This window comes from Mollisia scopiformis, assembly GCF_001500285.1.
Source record: "Mollisia scopiformis unplaced genomic scaffold LY89scaffold_28, whole genome shotgun sequence".
Classification (NCBI taxonomy): Eukaryota; Fungi; Ascomycota; class Leotiomycetes; order Helotiales; family Mollisiaceae; genus Mollisia; species Mollisia scopiformis.
This window is the reverse complement of record NW_017263608.1, coordinates 87497-113134: the sequence shown is the minus strand read 5'-3', so window position 1 is coordinate 113134 and position 25638 is coordinate 87497. Positions and strand designations below refer to the sequence as shown.

At 48.2% G+C, this 25638-nt stretch overlaps 11 protein-coding genes across 11 annotated transcripts; 6 read left to right on the top strand and 5 right to left on the bottom strand.

Annotated features, from left to right (window-relative positions):
- Position 1: 1 nt before the first annotated feature.
- LY89DRAFT_273028 (uncharacterized protein) lies at positions 2-1174 on the bottom strand. Its single transcript, XM_018206381.1, has 3 exons — positions 949-1174; positions 725-886; positions 2-664 (listed from the first exon to the last, which is right to left on the bottom strand). The coding sequence occupies exons 1-3, from the start codon at positions 1076-1078 to the stop codon at positions 111-113; spliced, it is 846 nt and encodes a 281-aa protein (XP_018063919.1). The 5' UTR covers positions 1079-1174; the 3' UTR covers positions 2-110.
- An 841-nt stretch (positions 1175-2015) lies between these two features.
- Positions 2016-3689, bottom strand: LY89DRAFT_675735 (glycoside hydrolase family 76 protein; the record flags this gene model as incomplete). Its single annotated transcript, XM_018213533.1, has 5 exons — positions 2016-2576; positions 2629-2789; positions 2913-3316; positions 3399-3431; positions 3496-3689. The coding sequence occupies 5 exons, from the start codon at positions 3687-3689 to the stop codon at positions 2016-2018; spliced, it is 1353 nt and encodes a 450-aa protein (XP_018063918.1).
- Positions 3690-3978: 289 nt separating this feature from the next.
- Positions 3979-6016, bottom strand: LY89DRAFT_761138 (uncharacterized protein; the record flags this gene model as incomplete). The annotated part of the gene is made up of 5 exons (XM_018221536.1): positions 3979-4663; positions 4723-4881; positions 4936-5133; positions 5421-5794; positions 5854-6016. The coding sequence occupies 5 exons, from the start codon at positions 6014-6016 to the stop codon at positions 4463-4465; spliced, it is 1095 nt and encodes a 364-aa protein (XP_018063917.1). The 3' UTR covers positions 3979-4462.
- Positions 6017-6867: 851 nt separating this feature from the next.
- LY89DRAFT_710952 (uncharacterized protein) lies at positions 6868-10779 on the top strand. The gene is made up of 2 exons (XM_018217874.1): positions 6868-9882; positions 9932-10779. Exons 1-2 carry the CDS (start codon positions 6962-6964, stop codon positions 10542-10544), a joined length of 3534 nt encoding a protein of 1177 aa, XP_018063916.1. The 5' UTR covers positions 6868-6961; the 3' UTR covers positions 10545-10779.
- Positions 10780-11353: 574 nt separating this feature from the next.
- LY89DRAFT_272884 (uncharacterized protein) lies at positions 11354-12153 on the top strand. The gene is made up of 3 exons (XM_018206379.1): positions 11354-11525; positions 11580-11714; positions 11772-12153. The coding sequence occupies exons 1-3, from the start codon at positions 11435-11437 to the stop codon at positions 12035-12037; spliced, it is 492 nt and encodes a 163-aa protein (XP_018063915.1). The 5' UTR covers positions 11354-11434; the 3' UTR covers positions 12038-12153.
- A 474-nt stretch (positions 12154-12627) lies between these two features.
- On the top strand, positions 12628-13282 carry LY89DRAFT_675731 (uncharacterized protein; the record flags this gene model as incomplete). Its single annotated transcript, XM_018213532.1, has 2 exons — positions 12628-12675; positions 12830-13282. The coding sequence occupies 2 exons, from the start codon at positions 12628-12630 to the stop codon at positions 13280-13282; spliced, it is 501 nt and encodes a 166-aa protein (XP_018063914.1).
- A 599-nt stretch (positions 13283-13881) lies between these two features.
- Positions 13882-14784, top strand: LY89DRAFT_675730 (uncharacterized protein; the record flags this gene model as incomplete). Its single annotated transcript, XM_018213531.1, has 3 exons — positions 13882-13939; positions 13989-14215; positions 14305-14784. The coding sequence occupies 3 exons, from the start codon at positions 13882-13884 to the stop codon at positions 14782-14784; spliced, it is 765 nt and encodes a 254-aa protein (XP_018063913.1).
- A 913-nt stretch (positions 14785-15697) lies between these two features.
- Positions 15698-16916, top strand: LY89DRAFT_761136 (uncharacterized protein; the record flags this gene model as incomplete). Its single annotated transcript, XM_018221535.1, has 1 exon — positions 15698-16916. The coding sequence occupies one exon, from the start codon at positions 15698-15700 to the stop codon at positions 16745-16747; it is 1050 nt and encodes a 349-aa protein (XP_018063912.1). The 3' UTR covers positions 16748-16916.
- A 98-nt stretch (positions 16917-17014) lies between these two features.
- LY89DRAFT_675728 (uncharacterized protein) lies at positions 17015-17698 on the top strand (the record flags this gene model as incomplete). The annotated part of the gene is made up of 2 exons (XM_018213530.1): positions 17015-17426; positions 17478-17698. 2 exons carry the CDS (start codon positions 17015-17017, stop codon positions 17696-17698), a joined length of 633 nt encoding a protein of 210 aa, XP_018063911.1.
- Positions 17595-19277, bottom strand: LY89DRAFT_690039 (Dyp-type peroxidase). Its single transcript, XM_018216022.1, has one exon. It carries the CDS (start codon positions 19013-19015, stop codon positions 18050-18052), a length of 966 nt encoding a protein of 321 aa, XP_018063910.1. The 5' UTR covers positions 19016-19277; the 3' UTR covers positions 17595-18049.
- A 166-nt stretch (positions 19278-19443) lies between these two features.
- On the bottom strand, positions 19444-24816 carry LY89DRAFT_272793 (putative ABC transporter). The gene is made up of 11 exons (XM_018206378.1): positions 23666-24816; positions 23273-23616; positions 22977-23220; positions 22329-22930; positions 21930-22278; positions 21492-21804; positions 21107-21445; positions 20770-21059; positions 20631-20716; positions 20201-20578; positions 19444-20149 (listed from the first exon to the last, which is right to left on the bottom strand). Exons 1-11 carry the CDS (start codon positions 24554-24556, stop codon positions 19669-19671), a joined length of 4317 nt encoding a protein of 1438 aa, XP_018063909.1. The 5' UTR covers positions 24557-24816; the 3' UTR covers positions 19444-19668.
- Positions 24817-25638: the final 822 nt, after the last annotated feature.

The following is a 25638-nucleotide window of genomic DNA, read 5'->3' as shown; positions in this document are numbered from 1 at the left end:
TTTGTAGGGGCGGATGCAGGAGCGGAAGCTCGGAAATATAAATCACGCTCAATGTCCGAGTCCGAATGTTTGCCAAATATACATACAACAACCCAACATTATTCTGCCTGTCATGTTGGCATCTCAGCATATTGTTGCACAGCCACAGATTTTCCATGAAGTTCCTGGCCTCTATAATATCCATCCAACTCTTGAGTGTTCCTATTTGCATCCATCTCTGTCGTAGGCTCTGATACCACCTTCGTTGGGTTATACACAGTTTGATAGTCGGCCATTGGTTCTGTCGGCAGGCCTGTATCCTTGCGTCTGCGCATGAACAAGAACACCAAGCCTGCAGCGATGGCCAGAACACCCCCAGTAACACCAACAGCTATCCCAACCTTGGCCCCAGTGGTCATACCACTACTTGTTGAGTTCGTCGGCATTGGTGAAGGAGTCCCAGTACTACTGGCGGCAATGGGTGCCGATGTAGAAGAAGATGAGGTCGATGGCAGACTCGTCGCAGTGGAGGACGCAGAGCTCGAACTGCTCGTAGATTTCGTCAAGGAGACTTCATTATCCACAATGAACATCCCCTGCCCGGCATCACAGCATGTAGCATTATTTTGTCCACAACAATAACTCCCATCATCGCATGCAGTTATCATCGAATCGCCCGTCGCTCCTGTCGTAAATACACCATCAGTAAATAATCATCGGGTAGAATGTTAGGTGAGGCACGTACCGGCACCTGTTGTACAGAGTTTCAAGCACGATGGAGACTGCCATGTCTGATCTGTACATGACTCTCTCCACAATTGAGTCCCCGTTACTCCACACAGTCCATAAGTAGACCCAGATCCACATGCATCTCCATTATTGTTCGACACCCCGAGATGACAACACACTTGGGATGATAATGTCAGTCAAAGTCCTCATTCTGGAAATTACGTGGCCGAAACCACTTACTTGACACGGGCGCGGTTCCATTGCAAGGCTGGTAGGCAGAATCAATTGCTTGACCCCCATATAGGTAACATGTCGTCGCAGATGCAAGACTCGAGGAAAACGAGAGACAAAGCAGGAAATCCGCCCTCATCGTTTCGTGCCTCTATACACAACCAGTAGAGAACCCCACAATTGGAAGTCGGCAAGGAAAGAAGATTCAGAATCAACAAGATCCTCTCACTTGAGGGCACAGTCTGGTTCCTGGCGGATCTGACCTAATTCACCGGCCGCCTCCTTTCGTCCCATTCAAGGGAAATGAGTTTCTTGGCCCCCAAACGTCCGCATGTTTGAGAGTGCGAATGCTTCGAAGATCAGACGAGTAAACCGCTCTCCGGATCCTATCTCGTGGGAGTATTGGCTGCTGGCTTCGTCGCATTCGCACTCGTTTCTCGTCGATGGAGGTCCAGTATGTCCTGTAAGGTTAAAAAGAAAGCGGCTCATGAAACAGCAGCCACCAAGCCACCATCAAGCCTCAGCGCCTCCAACACCACGTGCCCCTCCTTCCTTCCTTCATTCCCAACTAGGTATTATTCCCAATAACCAGAAACGATAATCTATTGCCACATTCTTGTCACCTTATGTTGCACGTCGACGGTGTGGCGGTTGTTTCCGCGTGGGCTGTTTGAAAAGTGGATTCTCGACTGAGGGGCTTTCCGCTGTGGAGTGCTGGAGTGGGAATTCGAGCGCTGGGTTCCGTGCTTGACTGAGAAATGAGGGCGCTGGGTGTTCCGCTACGGGGAGTTGTTGTGAATTAGAGCTTTGATTGAGTAGTAAGAAGTTGGTTAAGATTCAAGATGCTCTGGTCAAAAATTGGGTGGGTTGGAGACGGATATGAGGGGCAATGTGGCGGAGGTTTGTGTGGTTGATCCTCTTCACTTGCAACAAGCAGAAGAGATACCGCACTAATAAGAATTGACCTCCATCTCAGACCTCAAATCGCTCAAAATTAACTCGTTGGTATTTATAACGCATCGCCTGAACTCCTTCAACAATGCTCCAGCAACTATACAAACGTAACCAACAAGATCCTACGATATAATCATAGTAGCACTTCCACCAACAACTCCAATCAACACCAAAGCCGTCAAGAATCCCGCCCCAACCCTATCACCCATCGTAACAGGAGTAACAAGCAAATCATCCGCCGTACTCGAGCTATCACTCCCAGCATTCACATCCCCCTCACTCGTCCCCGTCCCCTTCACAGCACTCACCCACCCCGGTGCAGTATCAACAAGATTACTCTGCACAATCTCCAAAACAGCCATCTGTTCACCCACACCCAAACTCCCATCATTCGCTCCAGTCGTCCATCTAAGCCCACATTGCGTGCCAGTGTTTCCTGCCGTGCAAGTCTTGACCGCTGCCGTTGCGGACGAAGCTAGTTTCTCCATGATGGTATCGTGGGTAAAGGGTGCTATTTCGGCTGTGGCGGCGAGCCAGCGCGAGAAGTAGGCTTTGAAGGAGCGTTGGTCGATGTTGCATTTTGAGGATTCGCAGGGCTCGTACATTACGCCGTCGGTGAAGAAGACGAGGGATGCGTTCAGGAGGCCTGTGACTCTTTCTTGCCAGATGGCACTGCCGTTCGTCTGGTTCCTTGTTAGATTGTTTCTACTACATGAGGTGTGGGAAGTCTCTGACATAGTTGTACATGGTTGCACTTCCTAGCAGGAAAATTCCTGCGTTGTATGTCCAGGTGTTGTGATCTTTTGCGGTGCAATTGTCTGTATTTTGCGTGCCGTCGAAGATCTTGTATTCTGGAGACATCAACCCAACTCCGTACATCCAATCAAACGTCTTCACTATTGACAAATCAGTAAGTGCCTTGCAGAAATATCAAGTAGCCGAAGTGAGCTCTCTCTCGAGAGTGCGACGAGAACTCGATTCCCAGATTGTCCTTGGAACCAAGGATGATTTTGACGTACCAGCCCAGTCCGAGTAAGTCGAATTTCCTGTATACAGCGCTAATCTGGCAGCAAGATTGAAGAAACATCCGTTCGAGATACTGTTCTTGTAATTGTACCCATTATTGAAAGTAAAGATCTGCCACCTCAGCCCACCAGCGCATGTCGAGGTATCCCATCTCGCAGCTTGTGTGTTGAACACGCCCTGTGCTAGAGCCAACCAACCAGGTTGCCCTGACGGCGGATCTTCGAACTTCGTTTCTGCTGCTGTCATGGCTGCCATTCCCCAGAATCCTTGATCGTCGTTCCCTTCGGTCTTGGTTTGATTCAAGGGCATGTAGTCGCCGTCGTCGCCGGCTTGGTGTAGGAGTGCTTGTTTTGTCACTGCGTTGTATGTCGTGTCTCCTGTGTAGTACCAATAATTTCTACTCTACGAATCAGCATAGGAATATGTAGAGAAATCTCAAGAAAGTGGGGGCTAGAAATTGCAAATCTGAAAATGCTCACATCATCGTTCCGAACATAGCGCCTGCTTCCCACCTAAAACTTCTATTAGATACCTCTCTGCTATTACTTACAGAGCAAGAACTGGGCGTGTACCTACCAATAATAAGGATCTGGAAGATTTCCAGGAACGTCACCAGTGTTATTTCCAGTGTAATACTTCATCAAATCAAACGCTACGGTACTTGCAGCTTTCTTGATCGAGTCAGTCGAGGTGAGGTCAAGTGTGATGGCCGCATCTCCAAAATTTGCAAGCAGACAGACAACCCCCACATGATGTGACCTGATTCTCATCGTTCCAGTAATATGAAGGGATTTGTTGACGGTGCAGGTTAATATTTTGACCCTGTCCAGATAGAGAGAGGGTTCCGGAGTGTGAATTAAATGCCAAACGAGAGAAGTAGGAAATGAAATACGACTTTAAGAATGACGGTGGTACGTAGGAGAAATCACAAATGTATCAACAGCAGAAAAGACAGACAGCGGGAATTTGAGATATGAACATCAAGGGACGCCAAGTTGAAGCTCCAGCACAGCCATGATCAGTGTCTCTGAATTTCGCTGCCCAGACGACCAATGCTCATTACAAGATGGCATTATTGCGCGTCTGCCAATATTCTCAGGGGAAAGTTGATGATGCCCAGACTCTTGGGTGCAAAGTCGATAGGATCAGCGGTTGAGATGTGGAGATGCCAAGGGCTCGGAAATGTGGTACGAGACGCCGTCTAGTGTCGGAAACATTGGCAGAGGAACTTCGGATGATACTGTTCGGTCGAACCGTATGTCGGCACCTTTCAACGTGTGACTGTGCCTGATGATCCAGAATCTTTGAACTTTGCTTCGAACTGGTTGTGTGGTGGCCAAGAATATCCATGTCTTCAACAGCCCATCACGTGAGAAGGTCACGTCAAGTGAACAGAGCAACTTCGAAGAAGGTTCTATGGAATACAAACCTACGTGCTTCTATCCTTTACATTACAAAGACAACGCGTTTTCTAGATGAGGCGCGAGCGCCAAATAGACGACTTCTACTGTACACATTTCCACACAGCCATCCTTGTAGTCCACTACAACATCATTGCTGCCATATCATCCGTCAGACCATTCTTGTTTATGTCCACGGAAGGCACAAACATGTGAAGAGGGAATCGAAGTGCGTCCTCACAAACGTCCCAATTGACAAGGAACAGACTTCGCAAGTCGGGATCTCGAAGGTGCTTGCAATCACGTTTGTGGCCCTTCTTGTTCCAGGCAACTCCTTGACAGACCTGATCACACCCATATTAGCACTCTGATCAACATGATAGGCCAGCAGTAGGAGTCTTACGCTGTCGCAATACCAGAAACTCGAACACCTATGGCATTTCTTCAGACGATCTGACAGCTCATCACAACCGTGGCATCTCCTGAGACCATCAATTTTGTTTGAGAATTGTTGGATTCGGTCGTTCAACGCCATCAATTCCTTCGGCGAGAGTGAAAAGCTCTAGAAGTTGCGTGTACTTAGTGACCGCTAACGAAAATAGATAGGAATGGTTACCTTGATCAGATTCTTGGCATCCTTCGGATGGATAGCTCGCTCACCATCGTGAACCGAGTCATACTGCGCGTAGAGAATTGCGACTGCGTTGCCCTTTCGCGTGTTTGAAAGAGCTACTTCACTGTCGGGTCGGGTGGTGATATAGTGTAGCGGAACTTCGTCACCATCAATCACCATCAATATCCCAGTATCTTGTCCCTATCAATATTCTAGTGCTTAAAACCGATAACATGCTTTGGACGTCTGTTGAGAAGATCTGGAACCTCTCAAGTGTACAAATATTCTCACTCATCATAATCTATGAGCATAGATTTGATGAGCGGCGGAGAGGGGCTTGCCAATGCAGGACAGCGCTCGCGATATTCCTGGATTTTGCAGTTAAGATGGCCGACAGACATATTCAGGCGATAAATCTCAGCTACGGTCCCGTCTGACACTAATGGATCCGCTATTACTCGGTCAGGGTTGCAAAATTGGAACAATACCGGCTTGCCGACACGAAATTCTTGAAAGCATAGCCGAGCCATTGAATAGATGACGATTTCTTTGTGTTGTCCACTCCATGCCAGGTCATGTCCAAATATCTTCTCAAAGTGTCTAGCCTCATCCATATGGATCGCAATGCGAGTATATGGCAAGCGGCTGAAGAGAGCTAGCACAAAATCGGTGACCATCTCGTCAATATGTTCCTGATTCCATGGATTGATTAAGGGACACATAATGTCAGAGGCCCAGTTGACATAGATGTTTGGATTTTCTGAGAGATAGAGAGGCCCTCCGCCCAGTGTTCTTTTGAAGTGGGTTCCAAAGAAGGGCTTGTAGTTCTCCAACCCAACCATGCGGGCCTCATGCGAGACGTCTAAGAGTGCCAGTGTCAGTGAAATGTGAGGAAAACAGCTCTATTCGTTGATGACTTACATAGAATAGCTGGAGGATTCCGGTTGCTGGTCCGAAAAGTGATCTTGTGAGTCTTGTCATCATACTGCGGCCAAAGGTCGAGGACTCGTGTAATATGGCACACTTGTTTCCAAATTTGGCATCGAAGCTCGACAGGAAGTTCGCCAAATATGGTAAACGACATGTTTTTGGCCTTAATCGGAAGTGGCTGCTGCTGCTTTCCAGATGTACTTAAAGCCGAAGATTGAAATGCGATGTTGCAAACGAGACTTGAGATCCACCGAGATTGTAGCAAATAATATGATAGTACACTCGGACTGAAGTTTTGGCGCTATTCCTTGGATAATAAGGTATCAAGGAGACGAGAGAGCTTGTCTTTCGTTGATGTTCGCTGGGCTGGTTTGATAAGGTTGGTGACGTAAGCGACTTCGACATATAGTATAATTTTAGAGAATGGGGGGGCACTAAGAATGAACAAGAAGGCGGGTGAAGATGAATTTGAGGATATTGTGTTATTTGAAGATATAGTAAGACTTAACGACAGGTACAGTACATTACCTACCTACCTAGGTACGTAAGTAGCAAAAGCCAGCATCCATCACGTGATACTAGAAAATAGCAACACCCATGGACATGAGCAGGTTGTTCAAAAATGTTTTAATATGGATAGTGATGGAGAGTTCCAAAACGAAAGAGGCTAATTGGAATAGTCTTGGGCCTTTATGTTGCTGTGAGTATCAATCCAATAATGGCAGCTCAGTCAGGACTGGAGATTCCGATGTAATCGACAATCTGTCACAATGACGACGACCACAAAGGAGATAGTCTGAGTCCACAGTAAACACTGTGAGACATAAGACACTGTTTCAGTGGATTCGTACGTTGGAATCTGAGAGTTGAGGTAAATACCATCAAGCCCAAAAAGGCATGGTCTAACACGTGATCATCTCGTTAACATGGCAACCGGTAGCTCCCTGGGCGCGCCTTCTGTTTACCTTTCATCGGCGATTCATAGGCTGCATAAAACTCCAACAACAATAGATCATCGACCATTTCGACAACCATCCATCATTCATATCGATGTGAATTCACTCATCTCGTAGATTGATTTCCAACTTATACAACGACCATGGACCCTCAATCGCCACCAAAGCGCGTCACTAGAGCTCGCGCCGCAGCCAAAGATACTGCACCCGAGCTCAAGACGACCAAAATCGCAACTGCCTCATCAAAAGCTAAAGTTACTCGGAGCGTATCTACGACAAAACGCAAGACCAGAGCAGACGATCATCATGAAGAAGAACAACAACAACCAGAACCCGAAGAAATAATCGAACCAAAAACCAAACCCAGCACACGCGGGAGACCGAAGAAGGTCGTCGAGCCAGCAGCTGAGATGGACGAACCCCCAGTCAGAACCACTCGAGCGAAGAGGGCCGCAGTCGAAACACCTGCACCTGAAGCTACCAGAGCTACGCGAGGCCGGTCAAAGAAGATAGAGGTGCAAGAGGAGGAGGCTGTCGTTGTCGAACAGCCTGCGAAACGAGCTCCCCGCACTCGAGCTGCAACTACTACAAAGGCCGCTCCCAAGAAGTCTGTGAAGTTCGACGAACCCGACAAGGAGAACATTATCCCTATTGAGATCAACGGGAAAGGCAAGGCAAAAGCTACCGAGCCTGCCACTGGCCTACGTGCGAAGCCCGTCCGGAAGCCTGCGGTTCCTGCTCGTACAACACGAGGGCGCGCCAAGTCTGTTGTGGAAGAGGAGAAATCGTCTCCGCTCAGTCCAAAGAAGGCTACACAAGTTGGCAAGGCGAAAGAGACTGCCTCTGATGATGAGCTCGCTACGAATGAAAAGACACCAATGAGACCACTCATGAAGAGCCCCATAAAACCTCCAGGAAGTGCGTTTGGCACTGCAAAGAAGCTCGATTTCTCCACCACCGTCACCGCTCACAAGGCCGTGATGTCTTCTACTCAAGATTTGAAGGGGTCTATCGTCGCTAGCCCAGCTCGTCGCCCTCCTCAATCTCCCTTCAAGGAATCATTAAAAGCTTCTCCTCAGAGATCCATGATGGGTGGGTCTCTGCTTCAATCTCCCTTCAAGCCATCCCTTGCGGCACCAAGAGCAGCTCCAGCGAACTCTCCTTTCAAAGTCTCGCTCCTGCAGTCCCCTGCTAGACGACCACAGTCACCTACCAAGGTAACTGAGACTGGCTCACCTACTCGATCTGGTAACAGTAATTCCATGTTCGCAACAACACCTAAGGCCAGCACTTTTAAGATATCAAGGTTTGCGACGCCTCGAACCGTTACGAAAAGTGCCATCAAGACCGGTCAAATGCTACCTCCAAGTGCGTTCAGAGAGACGCCTGCTGCAAGCTCATTAGCATCTTCCCTGTCCACAAATGAAGCATTAAGTGTAGAGCCAAGCCTAACCTTTTCTGGCCGCCTTTCATCTATCATGCCACGGGAAGCCGACCCAGCATTTACGAGAGATGACTCTGTCCAAGACACGATTGAAAATGTCGAGGCGATTTGTGAAACTGCACAGGTGGATGAGCCTATGATGATCGATGAACCACAACACATGGCTGAGGAAGAAATTGACACCATTGTCGTTGATGATCAGATGGATGAAACGACCACCACCCCACCATCCTCTCCTCCTAGACATAGTACTGGATTTGCTGGAGCCTTCACTCTACGGGAAACAGACGAAAACCCGTTCCATGACTCTGATTCTGAGGACGAACTTGCCTCGAGTTCTCATCAATACTCACCTGGTCCTCTTACTGGCTTCAGAAGCTCGTCTCACGACTTTACTTCTTCGCCATCCACCCCAACTCCATTCTCTGTTCTCTCGAAGTCCAAGACACCGCAAACAGCCACTCAACGAGCTGAGCGAAGAGACAAGATTGGATTCACACCCCTTGCCAGACAATTAAGCGACTGGATGGCGGCTAGTCCCGCAAAATCCGAAAGCAGTGCTTCAGATATAGATCAGCTTTCATACTCGACTACCTCTTTTGCCAAAGCAATCGAGGCAGATATAGCTGCAAGTGCTCGACCATCGCCAGCTAAAAGCACGTTCTTTGAGGACGAGATGTCCGTTCGAGATGAGCTAGTTGATGCTCCAGACACTCCTCTAATGGGAACTGATATGCTCACTGAGAACTTTGAGCCTGTCGAGGTCGATGAAGAAGACATGGCACTTGCACACGAAGCTGATGAGATGTCGCTACTGGAGCCTGATCAGATTGAAGCCCCAGAACCAGAGGAGATGTTCACTGCTGCTGCTGTTGCCGACGCCGAGAACGTGGAGGACGATCATGACGATATTGTTGGTGAAGCTACTCCGTCAGAAGCGAGTCAAGAGTATGGTGATGAAAATGCAATTCCAATCGACCCAGCATTGCTCGCACTCGCTGAAGCTCCTCAGGCCTCAACGCCTCGAGCTTATGCCACTCCAAAACGGGTTCTATCCGAGAGAGTCTGCCACACAGTTTCCAAGGTTCCTCTCAAGCCAGCTGCTGACCATACACCAATGCGGCCTTCACCTGTGAAGCGGAGTGCCAGCATTTCTCGACTACCCACGCAGAGACCAACAACCTTGTTGACACGAAAGAATACCGTCATTTCTTACTCCCCAACTAAGAGCACACCCCGAGCTCCAGCAGTTGAGCAGAATCAAGATGTTATAATGCAAGACACATTTGCCACTCCGTCAAAAGCTGACGGTGTAGCATGGTCGACTATGGGTACACCTGCCCGGACACCAAGACGCGATATCAACAACGAGCTTCTCAAAGGTGCTGTTGTGTTCGTTGACGTTCACACAAGCGAAGGTGCTGATGCGAGCGCGCTTTTCACGGAGCTATTGACCCAAATGGGCGCTCGCTGTGTGAAGTCATGGAATTGGAACGGTGAAGATGGGAGCAAAGTTAGTATCACACATCTTGTTTTCAAGGACGGTGGAAAGAGAGCCCTTGAGAAAGCTAAAGAAACGAATGGAGTTGTCTCATGTGTTGGCGTAGGCTGGGTCTTAGAGTACGTTTACTGTCCTTCTCCGATTCTGTCACTCTCTAACAAATTACAGCTGTGAACGCGAGAACAAATGGTTGGATGAATCGGCCTATGCGGTCGATACAACCATGGTTCCCAGAGGCGGCCATCGACGACGTAAGAGTATGGAGCCACGCGCCTTGGCTAATCTGAATGGAACACTCGTTCCTTCTTCAGCTATGACTCCTGGCCGGAATATGTCACCAACAAAGGAATTTCTCAACCTTGATACTCCAGTCACCAGCAAGAGTCGAAGAAGAGAGTCGGTACAATGGGTTCACTCTCCATCTGGCTCGTCTCCCGATGAGAATGACCAGACATTGATACTGTCACCTGTCCCTGCCACTCCGGCACCAGAGACTATCTCAGCTTATGGCGAGGAAGGACTTTATGGAGGGGAGACTCCGGGTGGTCAAACACCTTATTTCCTCCATAAAGAGCAATTGGTACAGAAGACTGCCCCGGCTGGCAGACGATTTGTTGATAGTGAACAAAATGAAGGTGAAAGCAGAATGTCAATGGGGACTGGGTTCCTGAGCGAGAAGAAGGATGAGAGTGTGATGATGCGTCTGATGGCAGCGAGGCGAAAGAGTTTGCAGTGGGCTCCCAAGGTGGGAAGCCCACTTGCGAGGGGCGAATTATTTTGATTTGCTGGAGAATCGTTATGGGATTCCGCATACGAGGCGTTTTGTTCGGTTTTGACTTGGGTCTGGGAGATGTGTTGGAGTATTGTTCGCACTTATGGTTGTGCTTTTAGTGCCGCTGTGTTTGTTCCTGCAATTGAGATTGGAAATGAACATATTCATAGCCATCAGAGCTCATTGCTAATATGCTACATGTGTGAGATCATCGAGGCGTCCTTGATGATGCATGTTGTACGAGTGTGGGAAAGTTCCCCAAGTATCTAGAGATTCATTTCATGTTCAGACATTCTTTTTTCCCCGCTCTGCTGTCCCATGAAGCATTCTTATATAAGGTTCTCCGGCAAGGACGGCTCCAGCAATGAAGTCTTTTCTGGAATTGTGTGATAGCTCAACTGGAGAGATCTTCACATTCCAGAAGAATAGATAACTGGTTTCAAGCAAGGCTGTAACAGCGATCGTGAAGAACGCAGAACATGGTACTGTACTGAAATACTTCTAGACTCTGCCAAAACTTCAGGACTCGAGTGAGGCTGTATCCAAGTACCTATGGATGTGGGTGTCACGTGAAACGTTTGGACACTTCTTGGCTGAAGACAGCCGAAGCCATCTGAGCCAAAACATGTTCCATTTCTACAGCCAAGACCATGCGAAGCGAGACTTGCCGATCTTTTGTTCTATTCTCAAATACTTCCAAGGTACCAAGAATAACCAAGCCGTCGGAGAAGAGTAAGGAGAGGTGTATTTTATGGAGCGTGGCGATTGAGAGATTGATCAGATATTATGGAGCTGGTCCTCACTTGGGAATTTGGGAAGGTTTAGTGCTGGTTCATTCATTTCTCTACATTTGAAATTTCTACGGTCGTATACGTTTATAATATTATCTATTTTCTATCATGAAGCTCATCCATATCCTCACTGTGGCGATTGGTGTCCAGGCCATTGCTGTTCCTAGATTCGTTTCAAAAAGAGGAACTGGAATTACAGGTGAACCGTCTCCCTGCATGGTATCGTATCGCGATCACTGACATATCCTCCAAGTCAACGGTGACGGCAGCAGCAACGTCGGAGGCGAATCCGGCATAACGACGAACGCAGACGGGTCCCAAAGCATCGGTGGAGCAAGCGGGATCAATGTCGCCGCGCCGAAGGGAAACAAGACAACCGGAGCAGCAGGTGGGACTGGAATCACCGTCGCAGGATCCGAGATCAATAGAAGTAACCAGACAACAGGAGCCACAGGAACGGGAGCCAACAAGCCTCAGGGAACGGGTAATGCAGCAGGTCTTGCTGCTTTGCTTGGTGCTTTGAACAGTGCTGGGTCGTCAAAGAATAGTACGTCGACTGCATCGAGCAATTCGACGACTTCGGGGACGGATGGATTGGCTGCTTTGGTTGGGGCGCTGGAGGGTGCGAATGCGGGGTCGGGTGAGAAGAGCAATAGTACTGCTGCGACTGCTGCTTCTGGAGAGGCCGCTCCTGCTGCTGCGGAGAAGTGAGAGGTTACAGCCTCGATGAAAATGGAGAGAAAAAGTCGAACAAAAGGTCGCAGGCGGCCTACAAAGATGTGTAGAAACTAACTGAGTGTGATTACCAGGACTGTATGATAACCGACCTGAATTGAGAACCTGGTTTCGCTCAAATTCACTCTTGGAACATATATAAGCAGAACAAGGAGAAATAGTTTGGTACAAAACTGCGTTTGGCAAGGAACCGTCTTGAGTTTTCGCACGGTTTTGATTATACTATACTATTTTCCCTTCATTATCTTTGTTTTGATTGGTATGGTTATCGGTTCGTGCACATGGGGCTGAAAGTACGCGATGCCTGTGCAGAACAGGTTAGCCCACGAATTATACCTGCTATCAAGTTCAGCCATGCAAGCCACTTTTGTGTCACTTGAGATAAGGCTCAAATATATCTCCAAGAAGAATTTCAAACTTTTCCTTTTCAAGTTTTGTTGCCTATAGCTAACAACACGACGTTCATCTTACTCCAGTAGCTCATTCCCAAAGAGCCGGGCTAAACATTTCGACAACATCACACCATCCTAGCTATGTTCAGGGCATATAACATTGTCCAGGTCATAATGTCCCTCATGCTTAGCCGACCGTTCTTTGTGAAGCTACCAGGAGACGTAAGACCCTGGAATTGGGAGATCTGGAAAGGTGATCGACCAAGAAACACTGACCAGCGTGAATCAGGAGCATCGAGGCCTGCATCATTTCTCTCTTATATAGGGACCGTTCTGGGAAACGTTGCTCTGGCAATAGGCGCTCCTTTGCTGGCAGGCAACTCCATCGTCAAAACATACCCAACCGCAAATCGGTGGGTGGTGGGCCATCGTTCAGCAGTGGATGACAAGGCATCACGCTTCGGTCTTTGTGATTCTCGCCAACTACATGGCATCGAAAGATGATCCAAAATCAAGTGGCGCCGAGATCCATGTCAAGACGGGATTGACGGCCTTTGCAACTGAACTTGTGATCGGTCTATTGAGTGTCAGCTTTCTTATGAAACAGGCTGATGTACCACTGCAAGACTTCGACCCATCGCAACCTTGCAATTCGACTCAAGGAGTTTCCAATTGTCCGGCTATGCAACAGGACGCTGAGCTTCTGGCAGGGCTTGTGTTGACCAATGCCGCCGTTGTAGGGTTCTTTGTACTGTGCTCGCCATGTATTTTTGCAGACTTCCAAGACGACTCAGAGGGACCGCCTCATATGAGGAATAAGACCGCGTAGGAGGCCGAAGAAACGCCATGCTCTCAAGTCTCGGGATCGGAGCGGGATTCGATTGCCTGGGCGGTGCGTCTTCAATTGTTTCCAACTTTGCATGGTTATTTTATGGCTTCTGATCTATGTAGCGAGTTGGGTTGTATGGGCAAAATTTCTGAGCACGGTCCCTGAAAGTCTCTATTGCATTGACAATTCTGTTATTATCGATGTTATATATTGTTTGTTGCCTGTCATACTTTGGCTTTGGATGTTTTTATGGGATGTTGGATTTTCGAAAGAGGGGATTGGCGATGGTGCAGTCGGCGGAGAGGTAGCGTAGTCTAGAAACAGCTTCGATGGAAGATGAGGGATTGATGTTAAACATTTACCAAAAGACATAGGAGTTTGCTGTACCTTATAGTCTTGAGGTTGTTCGCAACTCGTAGTTGAAAGTCGAACACTTAGAATCGCAAGATATCTCTGTTTGGGGACGGCTCGGCCATTCTTTGGGAAACTGCGAACCGGCCCCTCGTGCCTGCTTCATCAATCCACGTCGTGCATCTTCTTTCTTTTCCCCCATCCGGTCTGATTTGCATCCATTTGCCAACACATCAATTTTGGAAATCATGTCATCTCTCGACACTGGCCATGTCGAGCGATGCATTTTCTTAGAGATCCCAACAGGTAGTGCCCATTCCCCCAGATGAGAGGTGCTTTACTGACATAAAGGTAGAGTTACGCATCAACGTCTACAAGTTACTTGTCTGGAAACCAATAGTGTTTCTGGCGTCGAAAAATATGCATACCGCCATCCTTCGGACAAATTGGAAGGTTTATCAAGAGGCTCAAGGCATCCTCTACTCAGCTATTGTCTTCAATCAAGGGGAAGATATCAAGTGCCTTCGACCTGAACCAGACCTCTTAGATCCTAATGGCGTCACAACCCTCTGCTCGGCATCGGTCGGCGCAACGAGAATGGAACGTATACGTATGCTACTGCAGAGATGGATGGATACATGGAACCCCACGTTTTTGCACGTTTCCAACAGTTCCAATTCAGTGCCTATTTCTACTTCGGATCTTGGCAATTAGATCGTACTATTCGGATCCGTATCAACAAAAGTTTCAACATCAACCGCAAAGACCGAAAACCCTTCAAAACTTTCCTTGCTTCTACAAGCATATTCAAGGATCTCGCCAAAGTCATATCAAACTCAACCTTTGTCAAAGTCCTCAACGTGGATATCGGGGTAGAGGTGGAAGTTGTTCATCACTTTGATCCAGGTCATGAATACACGAAGGTTGCGCAACAGAAGGCTACCGATATCTTTCTAGATTGCGGCCTGTTAGAGCCACTGCGCGAGCTGACAAATGTGGTCAAGTTCAACGTTTCCTTGTTGGCATTGAAATTCGCAGATCCTGAGTATCAAATAACCGCCCGTCAAAACATCATGCTTCAAGAATTGGAGGCAACTATTGAAAATAACGCCAAGCATCTGGCAGTTGAGGGGCTGAAGATTCGAGATTGAGGGGACATTACATACTTGGCAACGCAACAGCTGTTGGACAGTGGCTTAGTATAGGATATCATTAAGGGAAGAAAGAGTTTTGTATCGAACGCTAAACAGAGAATCAAACACTACTATCATGCTGACTTGCAGATGACTTAAATTGTGCAATTTTACAACACCTCACCAGCTATTGTCTTTGTTCGGCAAGTTGCCGACTCGTACATTATCGCAACATTCCACCATGACTAAATATAAGTTTTGGCATGCAAGTGGTTTGGGAATCTAAGGACCTCTCGTCTCCGCAGCGCTCACACATTTCAACCTCAAGTTGAGGGAACGTTGGACACAGCCTGGCTATCAGCGCAGAAAAGAGTTGCAACCTTCTTACACTCGTCATTAAGCACATTTGGACAAGTTTTGCTTCTTTGACTTCATGCTAGGCTTGATCCGTCGCCGATCCCTCTTTCCGGACTGCTTCGTTGCCGGGGCTAGTCTCACTTGCGCTACCAGCCCTCACGATCCGCACATTTCTTGTGTCCCAACCTGGACTTCAGATGATTTAAGGTTATGTGTTCCGTGTCCGATGCATCCTAGAGGGCGATCATCCGGTAACGTGGGTTACCGAATTCAATTGCATCTCGGAATCCCTTGATCCCATTTTCCAGCCTACGTACAAGAAAAGTGTCTCAATTATTTGGTGGCTTGAGTGACAGACTGACACCTGGACTGCCGCTGTGTCGTCGGTGGCTTACAATTTGGGCAAGACAGACTAAAAGTCTGGTTTGGACCAATGGTACATCTACTGGAACTTCAAGCGTAGTTGAGTAGAAGTCAATGTTTCGAAGTCAGAAGTTGGATATCTCGTTCATGATGGAATGCGCATCGCCTCACAGATTTTCTTTATCGTCCATCTGTCTGCTATATTTCGAAAATGACTAGAATCACTCCTCGCACCTGTCTATGGCCCCTGGCAGGGAGTCTCTCTCTCACATTCGCCCTCTCGATCGGATTGACCTTCCGTTCAAATCATCATTGCTTCGCAGGTACTTGTGGAGAGTGGTTATTTCCACTCCAGGCTCGATTACATGTCGTTATTTGGTACTGCTTTCTTGGGATATCGGTCACAATCCTCGCATTGCGGGCCTTCCAGCCACGACTCCGGAAAAGGCTCCAGAAACCACTTTTCGAGGGCAAGATTCCCATCATAGGGAAACAAATTGGTTTGGGAGGACTGCTCATCCTCTTGTGGATCATATCGCTTTACGGCATCATCGTTGGAGTATGGTGGATTCGACTAGAAGCGTACTTTACACAACGTGGCCTTGAGGGTGGAGTGCTGAATGGCAACAAGAGACTGGCAGCTATTGCGTTGACAGGCCACTTATGCGATGTCACTATGGGCATGGCGATATTGCCTATTTCTCGACATAGCGCTCTGGCTTCGTTCTTCAAGCTTTCTGTGGCGACAACTCTCACCTTCCACATGATCACAGCATATACGTTATTTGCTCTGGTTGTCACACACGGGTTTCTGTACGTTTCCTGGCTTCCTGTCTTCGAAGCTTTGCCTGCTACTCTACGGATGGTATACCCTGTCTTGAATCCTACTTACTTTTATCGAGAATGCTGGCCAGGAAATCAATCCAGTCTCGGAGTTTGGCGAGCTTCGTTGATATTTACTGGCATCACGACTTCGTTCATTATGCTTCTGATATTCATCACAACTCTTCCAGTGATCAGATTGCGCCACTTCAATGTGTTTTACTTCACGCATCTTCTCGGCATAGTCGCTATCATTACTATATGTCTTCATGCTAGCACCATGTTTTATTGTACGGCGCCAGGGTTGACCATGTGGGCTCTTGACTGGGCAATGCGCCTCTACGAACTCTGGGCGCCGTTGGATGGACGAATTAAGGACATGGGAAAAGGGTGGTATTGGTATGAACTTTCTTTCAGTAACACAATACTCCACGTCTGACAAGTGCATAGTGTCTCCGTACCTCTTCCTCGCCATCGGCTACACGGCTGTGCTTGCACTTCTCCATTAGCTCACTTCTATATACATCACTCCGGATCGTCAGTCCGTGAACTGCATCCATTCACAACCACAACTCACCTCGCTACACAAAATACAATCACAAATTCCGTAAGAGATGACATCGATATCCAGTTCCTATTCAGAAAGCGTGGATCTACAACATCTCCTCCAAAGCCAGAAACGAAACCCGGCTTCATACCCTCAATAATGAGATGCCTGAGACGCCGCACACCCAGCGCACAATGGACGAATAAACTTGCAGGCTTCTCACAAGACATAGACAACTCCTCGAGCTCCACCAACGACTCTTCAAGTACCTTAAGCACTCTTACCAAAGGTCTTCCCGTCAGCCTCAGACTCGAAGGACCTTACTTCACACCAGCCGACCCGTACCGATACAAAACAGTCATTTGCATCGTTGCAGGAACAGGTGTTAGCGGCGCTCTAGCGATAGCGGGAGCGTTCAAAGAACTTGAAAGGCAATCCTTGCAAGTGACAAGTACACCCAATTCCGAGGCTGAACGAAAATCTTCTGTGTCTACTTCTCGGATATGGACGAGGTGTGTTGTGATTTGGAGTGTTAGAGAAGAGCATTTCATTCAGCTTCCCGAGTTGAGTAGTAAGTCCTACTTTCAAACTTTCATCGCGTTGTCGCTTATATTCTTAATAGGCGCACCGAGCTCTGGCCTGGATGTGAGAGTGCATTTGACGGGGCCTGGGAAGCAGCGGTTGTCTGTTGATGATGCTCTGGATCGGATTCTGGGCGAGGGTGCGTCTTCTACGTGGGTGTATATTTCGGGTCCGAATGCGTTCATCGCTGCTGGAGAGATGGCTTGTAAGAAGAGACAAGAGAGGGGCGTTGAGTGGTATGGTGCGAGGTGGGATATTTGAGTTCTAGTGTCACTTAATTAATTTCGCGGTATGGTCAATATGAGTGCTGCAAAAGCAAGGGCAGAATTATCGTCAGAATTGACTCAATGCTTCTCCTTACCTTCCCCAGTGGGTTAGTTGGGGATGTGTTCTTGTAAGCTGCGAAGTATTCTTACCTGAGCTCTTTGAAGCTATCTTTAGCAAGCTTTTCTTTGGATCCACATTGCTTTCACGGTCTTCTGAGGACCCATTGCTAAAGCCAGCTAGTGACAATCATCAAGTGAAGGTTTGATCATATCCAATGCTAAAGTAACCATGAGAAAACACTCAAAATGACTCCTTCCGACAAGTTCTATCTTCTTGGAAAGTCCATCAATCATCATCCCCATCAAGCCCGGCAAGCGCACTCGCACTCGGAGCAAAGAACGTCGTCCCCGTAACAGCCGTCGAATAATCCAACAACCGATCATGCATCCCCTCCGGAACCCCCACAAACATCCGCTCCATCATCTTCTCAATAACCCAAAGCTTCCTCGAATACCCAATAAAATACGTCCCAAACTCGCCCGCGCCAGGACTCCCAAATGGCATGTTATCCCTCAAGATATCATGCTCATTCCCATCCTCGTCTTCCACCGTCGCCAGTGTCTTGTGCGCTTTCTGCGAAGACGCAGAGCCGTCGGGGAGTTCGATATTATCCCACTTCGTGCGTCCGATAATAGCTTCCTGCGTCTCGTTGGACAAAGACCGCCACCCCTTCAAATCATGCAGATATTTCTGAATCACGATATAACTCCCCCCAACCGCCTCCGCATCATCTTCCAGCGCAACCAGAACCGCCTCTGGGACAGCAGGCCCCACCGGATTCGCCGTCCCGTCCACGAACCCGAGCAAGTCCCGGATATCGAAATAGCGGAACCCGGTCGTCTCGTCGACGACTTTGATGGAATCGCCCAGGAGGTCGAGAAGTTGGCGCTCGAACTCGAAACAGAGATCCCGCCGCTCGGAGCGGATGTGGAAGAGGAGATCGCCCGGTGTAGAGACGGCGGAGTGTTTGGCGCCGTGGACGGCAGGGAAGGGGTGTAGTTCGGCTGGGCGAGGGAGCCGGGTCACGCGGTCCCAGACGTTGCTGCCGATGCCGATGGTGCAGGCGAAGGAGGCGCTTAGGTCGCGGATGGCTACATTTTTGGCGATGGCGTCGATGCTGGCGAGGGTTGAGCGGACGGTCTTGGTTGCGTTGGGAGAGTCGGTAATGGAGACGACGAGGAAAGTTGCAGATTGAGTGAGGGGTGCGTCGACTTTTTGTGACTCGATGGGGACCCGACGGCAGGAGTCCATTTTCCTCCAAAATCCAGTGGTGGTATGAAATCGACGGTTTGAGTGTAGCTCTAGACTTCGAGATGCTGGGAAGCTTTTTGTACGCCGCTGCTGCAGCCCTTGCGATATCACAGCCAAACTTACTCGATGCTCTAGCTGCGGGATGCTCGGCCTAGAAAGCAGTGACCTTCGAACTGAAGCGCCGTTGAATGTTCTTCCGGTCATACCACAATGATACCACTTATTACTATCAGATTTATAATGATGGAGTGAGGGTTCGTTGTGGTCTCTGTTGGCAGACCCCGCGCTCGCTTACAGTAATTTGTTGCAGCCCTTCCCCTGACAATGCTTACTGTGCAGCTGCAGGTTATGAGCAATTTCATCTCCAATCATTTTCTTGTACCTCGTCTTATCTCGGCAATTACGGCTCTCGATGAAGTCCAAAAGCAATCACTCGAGTTGATGCTCTTCAATTTTCGGGACCACCGTGCACATTGAAAGTTGATGGTTGGAACATCTTATCTTCTGTTTAGCTAGCACTAGAGAGCTAGTACCTTGGTTCATTCAGAACCTGTCCGCTCCAAAATTTGATACCAATAGCACCCTAATAGCCCACCTTCAAATAAAGCGAGTAGCATTTACAAGCATTTATGTCTCTTTTTCACCACTGTTTCTCAACTCGCGAATCTCAACACCACCGTCTCCACCTTTCTCTTCGGGCAAATGGGTGATACAGACTTTCCAGCTCTAGCTCTTCTATCCTTCGGCACTCTCGCGAGCCAATACCAAAACATTGCTAGAGCGATGTTGACCACGACATAAACCCAAAGAAGACCAAAGTCTCTCCAGCGAGTGTCATATGAAGAGCTCAGAAGGGAGAGGAACGCATTAGTGTCTTTGAGAGGACAGTATGAGCAATCCGAGGTGGCAGAAGGGTTGGCGAGATATCCGCCTGCAGTTTCGAGATAAGAAGAGAGGTAAGACGAGCATGTGGTGTTTGCTAGTGGTTCGAAATGGAGAAGCTCGATTGAGGAACATGTTACAGGGGCATTGGCTAAGCCAGTGCTGAGGACGGCGGAGACAAGATAGGTGAATGGTGAGACGCGATACATGAAGATCCAGAAGCGAGGAAGAAGACTTGGACCGATGAGCACACTGTTCTAGTCAGTTTCTTTTTCTCTTTGAAGTAAGTGAAGAGCCGCTTACCCGCAAAATATGAGTGAAAGCATGAAGAGCAAATTAGCATAATTACCACCCATGTCTGCAAGTTCAACACCAGCTTGCACCATGTGTCCGAATGTACTTGTGAACATCATGTAAGCAAGCATCAACAAAAACATAGTTGCGCTTCGCTCATTCACAGTATGAGTGAATTGCGCATTCCGATAGAGACCTGAAGGATAGTACCAAGCAAAGAATATAAGAACAGCCATCAGAGCATTCCACGGAAGCTCGACAAGTATATTCGAGAGTAGAAACACAGGCCAAGAATATGTCTTTGCGGGACGCTCTCGTGCTTCGTAGATAGAACGCTGAGTGACAAAGTTTGGGAGCATTTGGGGGACGAAGTTGGATGAGAGGGTGCTGAGAAGGACGTCAGCTTATGCTGCCAAGACGACGAACAACCGAAACTCACATTAGCATGAAAATGTTAAAAGTCTGGTCTTGCAGACCTTGAAGGGAATTGTTAGATTTGTAGAATGTGAAGCCGAGAAATAAAGCCTATGAGAAGTCAGTGATCAGAGATCAAAATGAGATGAGGCTGCGGCACATACCGACCCGATACACATAGCAGCCTTTGAATAGATGTACGAAGGAGTCCTCCAGTACTGCTGATTGACTCTCTTCAAACACTCCCAAAGCTGGGCAGAGAATGGGGCTGCAAATTCCTTGAAGCCGTCATCTAGTTGAGCTTGCGACGGCAGATTCGATCTGGCATGTTGAGCCATATGATCGAGTTGGTGATGGACTTCAGAGAACTCGGGGCTGTTTCTCCAGACTTCTGGCCACTCAATATCGCTGTGGGAGCCAGGAGTGCAACCAATGACTTCCAGCATCCATTCAGCTGCGCATGTCAGTAGCTAGAAATATTTCAAACAGGGTAATGCGTACCTGGATTTGCATCAGGAGGGCAGGGCTTAGCACCGTTGCGCTCGAAATAGTCAATTACGGTGCGTGAGTCGTCGCCAATGTCGCCGAAATAGACGGGCTTTCCTTCTGGCGCAAGGAGTAACAGGCGATCAAAGCGTTCAAAAAGGGCAGCCGACGGCTGATGGATGGTGCAGAGAATAGCCTGACCATGACTGGTAAGCTTTTCGAGAAGATCAAGTACTGCCCATGACGTTTGACTATCGAGACCGGAGCTCGGCTCGTCCAGGAAGAGGAGTAATTGAGGTCTTGCAGCAAGCTCAACAGCAATTGTAAGCTTCTTGCGTTGCTCAATATTCAGGCCTAGTTGTTGTTAGTCCAAGAACAAGGAAAAGATCAAAGTTCTTACCTTGTCCAGGAACACCAATGATTGCATCGGCATAAGATCCCATGTCCAGCAGCCCAATTATTTCCTCGACGTAATCAATCTTCTCTGATCTGGACTTGTTGGCAGGTTGGCACATGATGGCGTTGAACTGCATCGCCTCCCTCGCTGTCATGGTTTCGAGATGAATGTCTTGCTGCTGAGCATAACCAGTCTTCCGTTGGAAAGAAACATCTCGGGGCCTGCCAACGACCAAAGCTTCACCAGAAGCGATACCGATGGTATCCCGTTTCGCAAGGACATCAAGCAAAGTTGTCTTTCCGGCTCCCGAAGGACCCTGTTCGCTGATTAGTAGTTGATTATGGTTCAGAAAAGTGCAGGAGACAATAAGGGGATGAAATCGCAATCATCGTAGGTAGAGGGCATCAGTGGAGAGACAAGTAAGAAATGCTGAATGCGTACCATGAGTGCAGTCAACGTTCCAGGTGAGACCCAGCCATCGACACGATTTAAGATGCGACGATCTTCTTTCTTGATTTTGATGTCATAGCAGATGTCCTTCCATTGAAAGACCGAGGTCTGCTTCTGCAAGTTTCTCTTTTTCTCCGAAGTGCTCAGAGTAGTACTGAGGTTAGACTCAGGGTGATGGTTCATCCAGTGAGGCTGCTCTACATCGTTTTTGTTTCGAGGACGGCTACCACGCTGAAACAGGAGGATTTCGCCCTTGGATTTCTTGGCGGTGATGTATTCTGTGGATGCGAAGTATGTGAACGTGAAGAAAATCGTCAAAGCGATGATGATGCCCAGGTTTCTGTTCAAATCAGCCATTTATAACGCTCTCAAATCAATCAGGCATATTACCTCCACAAGTGTGCAGGTTGGTAGTCGAAACTCAATCTAATGTAGTCTGTTCCAGAAACAACATCTGAGCCTGCAACAGCTCCGACTGTAGCACAGATATGATTCAAGCCACCAACATTAAGGTATTCGGGACCAGCCGGGACATATGACTTTGGGCTGCATATGAAATAACGTCCATGGTATTCGTTGATCATCAGACTTTCGAACGCATATGCAATCGGGTCGATATAATTGATCCACCGAAACCAGGGATGCATATCTCCTATAGGAACAACAAATCCAGTGTATGTGATTAATGCCAGGATCGTGATAGTCGATGGGAATAAGGACGAAGCCAATGTGCGAGCACTTGCACCGAAGCTACGGAAGACCATTGAAAGTGACACTGTCATAGAGAACGAGAAAAGCAAGAATACGAAGAAAGCTCCAGGCTCTCTGCGCAAGTTGGACATGAAGTACAGGACAAGGTTGAAAAAGACTGCGTTGCAAACTTTGAAAGGCATATCGCACAACGTTGAGGCGACAGCTTCCGCAAATGGATGGTATAAACCATATTTGGAATGTTTCTCCACAATTGGGCGTTGATCGAAGATGATCAAAATCTATGATTCATGAGATTGAGATTTGCGATCTTGATAGAATCCTTACCTCTAGTGCACTAGCGAATGCATTGAGCAGGATGGCCAGGAAAATTAGAACAGATCTGCTATAGAAGCTATCCGTAGTTTCGTCTAAGTTGTAGAACATGCTTCCTACGACCAAGGCCAAAACGGCGTTGGCCACAACGCGCGAAATTGTGACGGAAGCGTCACCTCGAAGTCGTTGAAATCCACGCTCCACGCATATCATAACCTGTTGATACAGCGATAAAGTGTACGGCGACCCAACTCTCCTGGTACAATGTGAGCACAAGAGTCATCACCACTGAGTTCTCCAAAACTTACTGCTGTACAGCTTGCTGTGCTCTTCGTGATTCGGTAAATGCTTGTACTGAAGCTCCACCTATTGGAAACTTCTGATTGTATCGGTCGATATCGTCAAGCAATCGCTCATACGCCTTGCTGCACATCCACCTTTGGGCGAACTCGTCCGCGGTACTCGGTACTAGACCCTCATATCCAGGTCTTACACGACGTTCAGCAGGACTAGTCAAAGCCGTAAGAAAATCGGCCGTAGTCTGACGCGGAGCACATTCGAAGCCCATGTTATTGAAGAAGCTCTTCGCATCTCGGCAGGGACCAAAATATACTTGGCGTCCTTCATACAACACCGTGACCTTATCAAATACCTGCGGAATGTCAGTAGGTTTGACACTGTATACGACTTTCGTTACGAACCTCGTAGGCATCTTGCGAACCTTGGTACAGGGAGACAAACGCAGATGTTCCAGCAAGGCTGGTTGAGAGCCTGATCGTCTTGCAGAATTCCAATGCATTCGCACTGTCAAGTCCTCTTGTACTGTTATCCCAACACTGCAAAGGACTTCCGCTGAGTAAAGCTTCTGCGACGCTAACTCGTTTTCGTTCACCACCGCTAACACCTTTGATGAGGACGCCTCCTACAGGGGTATTGGTTGTATGTTTAATACCCAAGGTTGCCATGATGACATCTCGCATATGCTTTGCCCACATATCCTGTGTAACTCCTGGAAACGTTTGATCGCGGGGAGCTCGAGCTTTCGCGGCAAAGAGGAGCGTGTCGCCAACGGTAAGTTGTGGGAAATGGACATCGTTCTCTGCCATGTAAATTGCCTCGCCTCGAAATTGCGATGCCATTTGCGCTGCAGGTATTCCTTGATAGTTGAGTACCGAATCTGGGCCGATGAAGAAGCCATAGGTATCACAGGATATCGTCTTGAGTAATGTTGTACAGCCGCTACCGGGTCGACCCAACACTAAACACATCTCTCCGGCTTCCACCAAGCCATCGAAATCTCTCAGAACCTGTATCCGTTGCTTCTTCTGCCCTCCCATCCATCGAAACAAACTCGTGAGCTCCAACAAGACATTGCCGACATTCTTCTGGTAGTCTGTAGGGCTGCCAAACCCATATACTTCGAGATTCCTAAAAGCAATACCCGCAGACCGGGGCAAGTATCTCTTTGGGTCTTTCTGAATGAATCCAACAAGGTTGGACAGCCACGAGTTCGCGTTGAAAGTGTTGCTGTTTGGGTCAATGGGTGAGTCGATAGGGAAAGTCCCAAGAAAGGGATTACTAAAATCCTCCATTGTCCAGTCAAAGTGCAATGAGAATTGAAATTGAGATTAAGATTGAGATTGAGATTTGCCCTCATGACAGACCCTATTGCTCTGTCAGGTAGAGGGAGTCACGAGAGCAGGAGCACTGAAAAGGAAGGAGCCCCAGTATGAGTCGCGCTTACCATGAAAGCATAGCTGGACTTTAAAAGTGGGGCGGGCTCTAGGAGCGTAGCCGGATACATCAGCCCAGCATTCGTTGGATCTTATAATGTCGACAGGTAAATTGGATTAGCAGTGGAACCGGGAAACACAAATCGATGATACCCACTGCTAACATCATGTGCGACAAAGAACTGTAAACTAATGCAGGCAGAGTGCAGGATCTGACAATCGAGCAGACCAAGTTCAGAGACACGCGTTTGACAGACGTAACGTAGTAACATTCAGGACTCTATGGGATACCTAGGTACGATGAGAAGTGTGGCGATGAGAAATATGGCGTGGTGATACCTTTGTGGCGCTGTTGGCGGAACCCACGACTGAACCAGATAGGGCATGTGGTACAGTCGAGCAGGTGCTCAATCCAATTGCGTCTTAGATGGACACAGATGATGGACATAGATTGGGGTATACTCATCCTGTACGAGGCCTCGCAAGCGGGAACGATTGTGAGAGGAGAAGACTGAATGCTGTTCAGACTTCAATACATTCCTGCAGCGTTTGCTGTGCCGTTCTGCGGGGGCCAGCCGCAAACCTAGACCTGCATGCGACGCGGCAGGTGTCCTGCATGTTGGTAAAACCTTGTACTGTACATGTACGTCTTATAGCAGCAACAAAGATGCAGATGTGACGAAGATGGGGCGGCACAATATGCATACCTAGGTAGTTGGTCTTGATGTTGCTGTTGGTTCAGGTGAGACATGATGTCCAGGGTACTTACACTAAACCCGGTGCTTACATAAGATGATACTGTACTGTACCTAGGTACTGTCGGAATAATATTTTCTCCTTTCCTCCGACGCACATCTGCTCGCGTTTCTCGTCCTATCCTCACGCGTGCGAGGCTTGGCAACCGCTCTGTTCCCCTCAGTCCTGCGTTACCAGTTACCACT

Bases quoted from the DNA above. Each gene is read 5' to 3' on its own strand.
- LY89DRAFT_710952 (XM_018217874.1), top strand. From the start codon at position 6,962: ATGGACCCTCAATCGCCACCAAAGCGCGTCACTAGAGCTCGCGCCGCA. The intron at 9,883-9,931 runs GTACGTTTACTG...AACAAATTACAG, and splicing joins GGCGTAGGCTGGGTCTTAGA to CTGTGAACGCGAGAACAAAT.
- LY89DRAFT_272793 (XM_018206378.1), bottom strand. From the start codon at position 24,556: ATGGAGGATTTTAGTAATCCCTTTCTTGGGACTTTCCCTATCGACTCA. The intron at 20,717-20,769 runs GTATGTGCCGCA...GACTTCTCATAG, and splicing joins CTGCTATGTGTATCGGGTCG to GCTTTATTTCTCGGCTTCAC. The intron at 20,579-20,630 runs GTGAGTTTCGGT...CGTCCTTCTCAG, and splicing joins TTTAACATTTTCATGCTAAT to CACCCTCTCATCCAACTTCG.
- LY89DRAFT_272884 (XM_018206379.1), top strand. From the start codon at position 11,435: ATGAAGCTCATCCATATCCTCACTGTGGCGATTGGTGTCCAGGCCATT. The intron at 11,526-11,579 runs GTGAACCGTCTC...ATATCCTCCAAG, and splicing joins AAGAGGAACTGGAATTACAG to TCAACGGTGACGGCAGCAGC. The intron at 11,715-11,771 runs GTGGGACTGGAA...ACCAGACAACAG, and splicing joins CAAGACAACCGGAGCAGCAG to GAGCCACAGGAACGGGAGCC.
- LY89DRAFT_273028 (XM_018206381.1), bottom strand. From the start codon at position 1,078: ATGAGGGCGGATTTCCTGCTTTGTCTCTCGTTTTCCTCGAGTCTTGCA. The intron at 887-948 runs GTAAGTGGTTTC...TATCATCCCAAG, and splicing joins TGGAACCGCGCCCGTGTCAA to TGTGTTGTCATCTCGGGGTG. The intron at 665-724 runs GTACGTGCCTCA...TATTTACGACAG, and splicing joins ACTCTGTACAACAGGTGCCG to GAGCGACGGGCGATTCGATG.
- LY89DRAFT_690039 (XM_018216022.1), bottom strand. From the start codon at position 19,015: ATGGACTCCTGCCGTCGGGTCCCCATCGAGTCACAAAAAGTCGACGCA.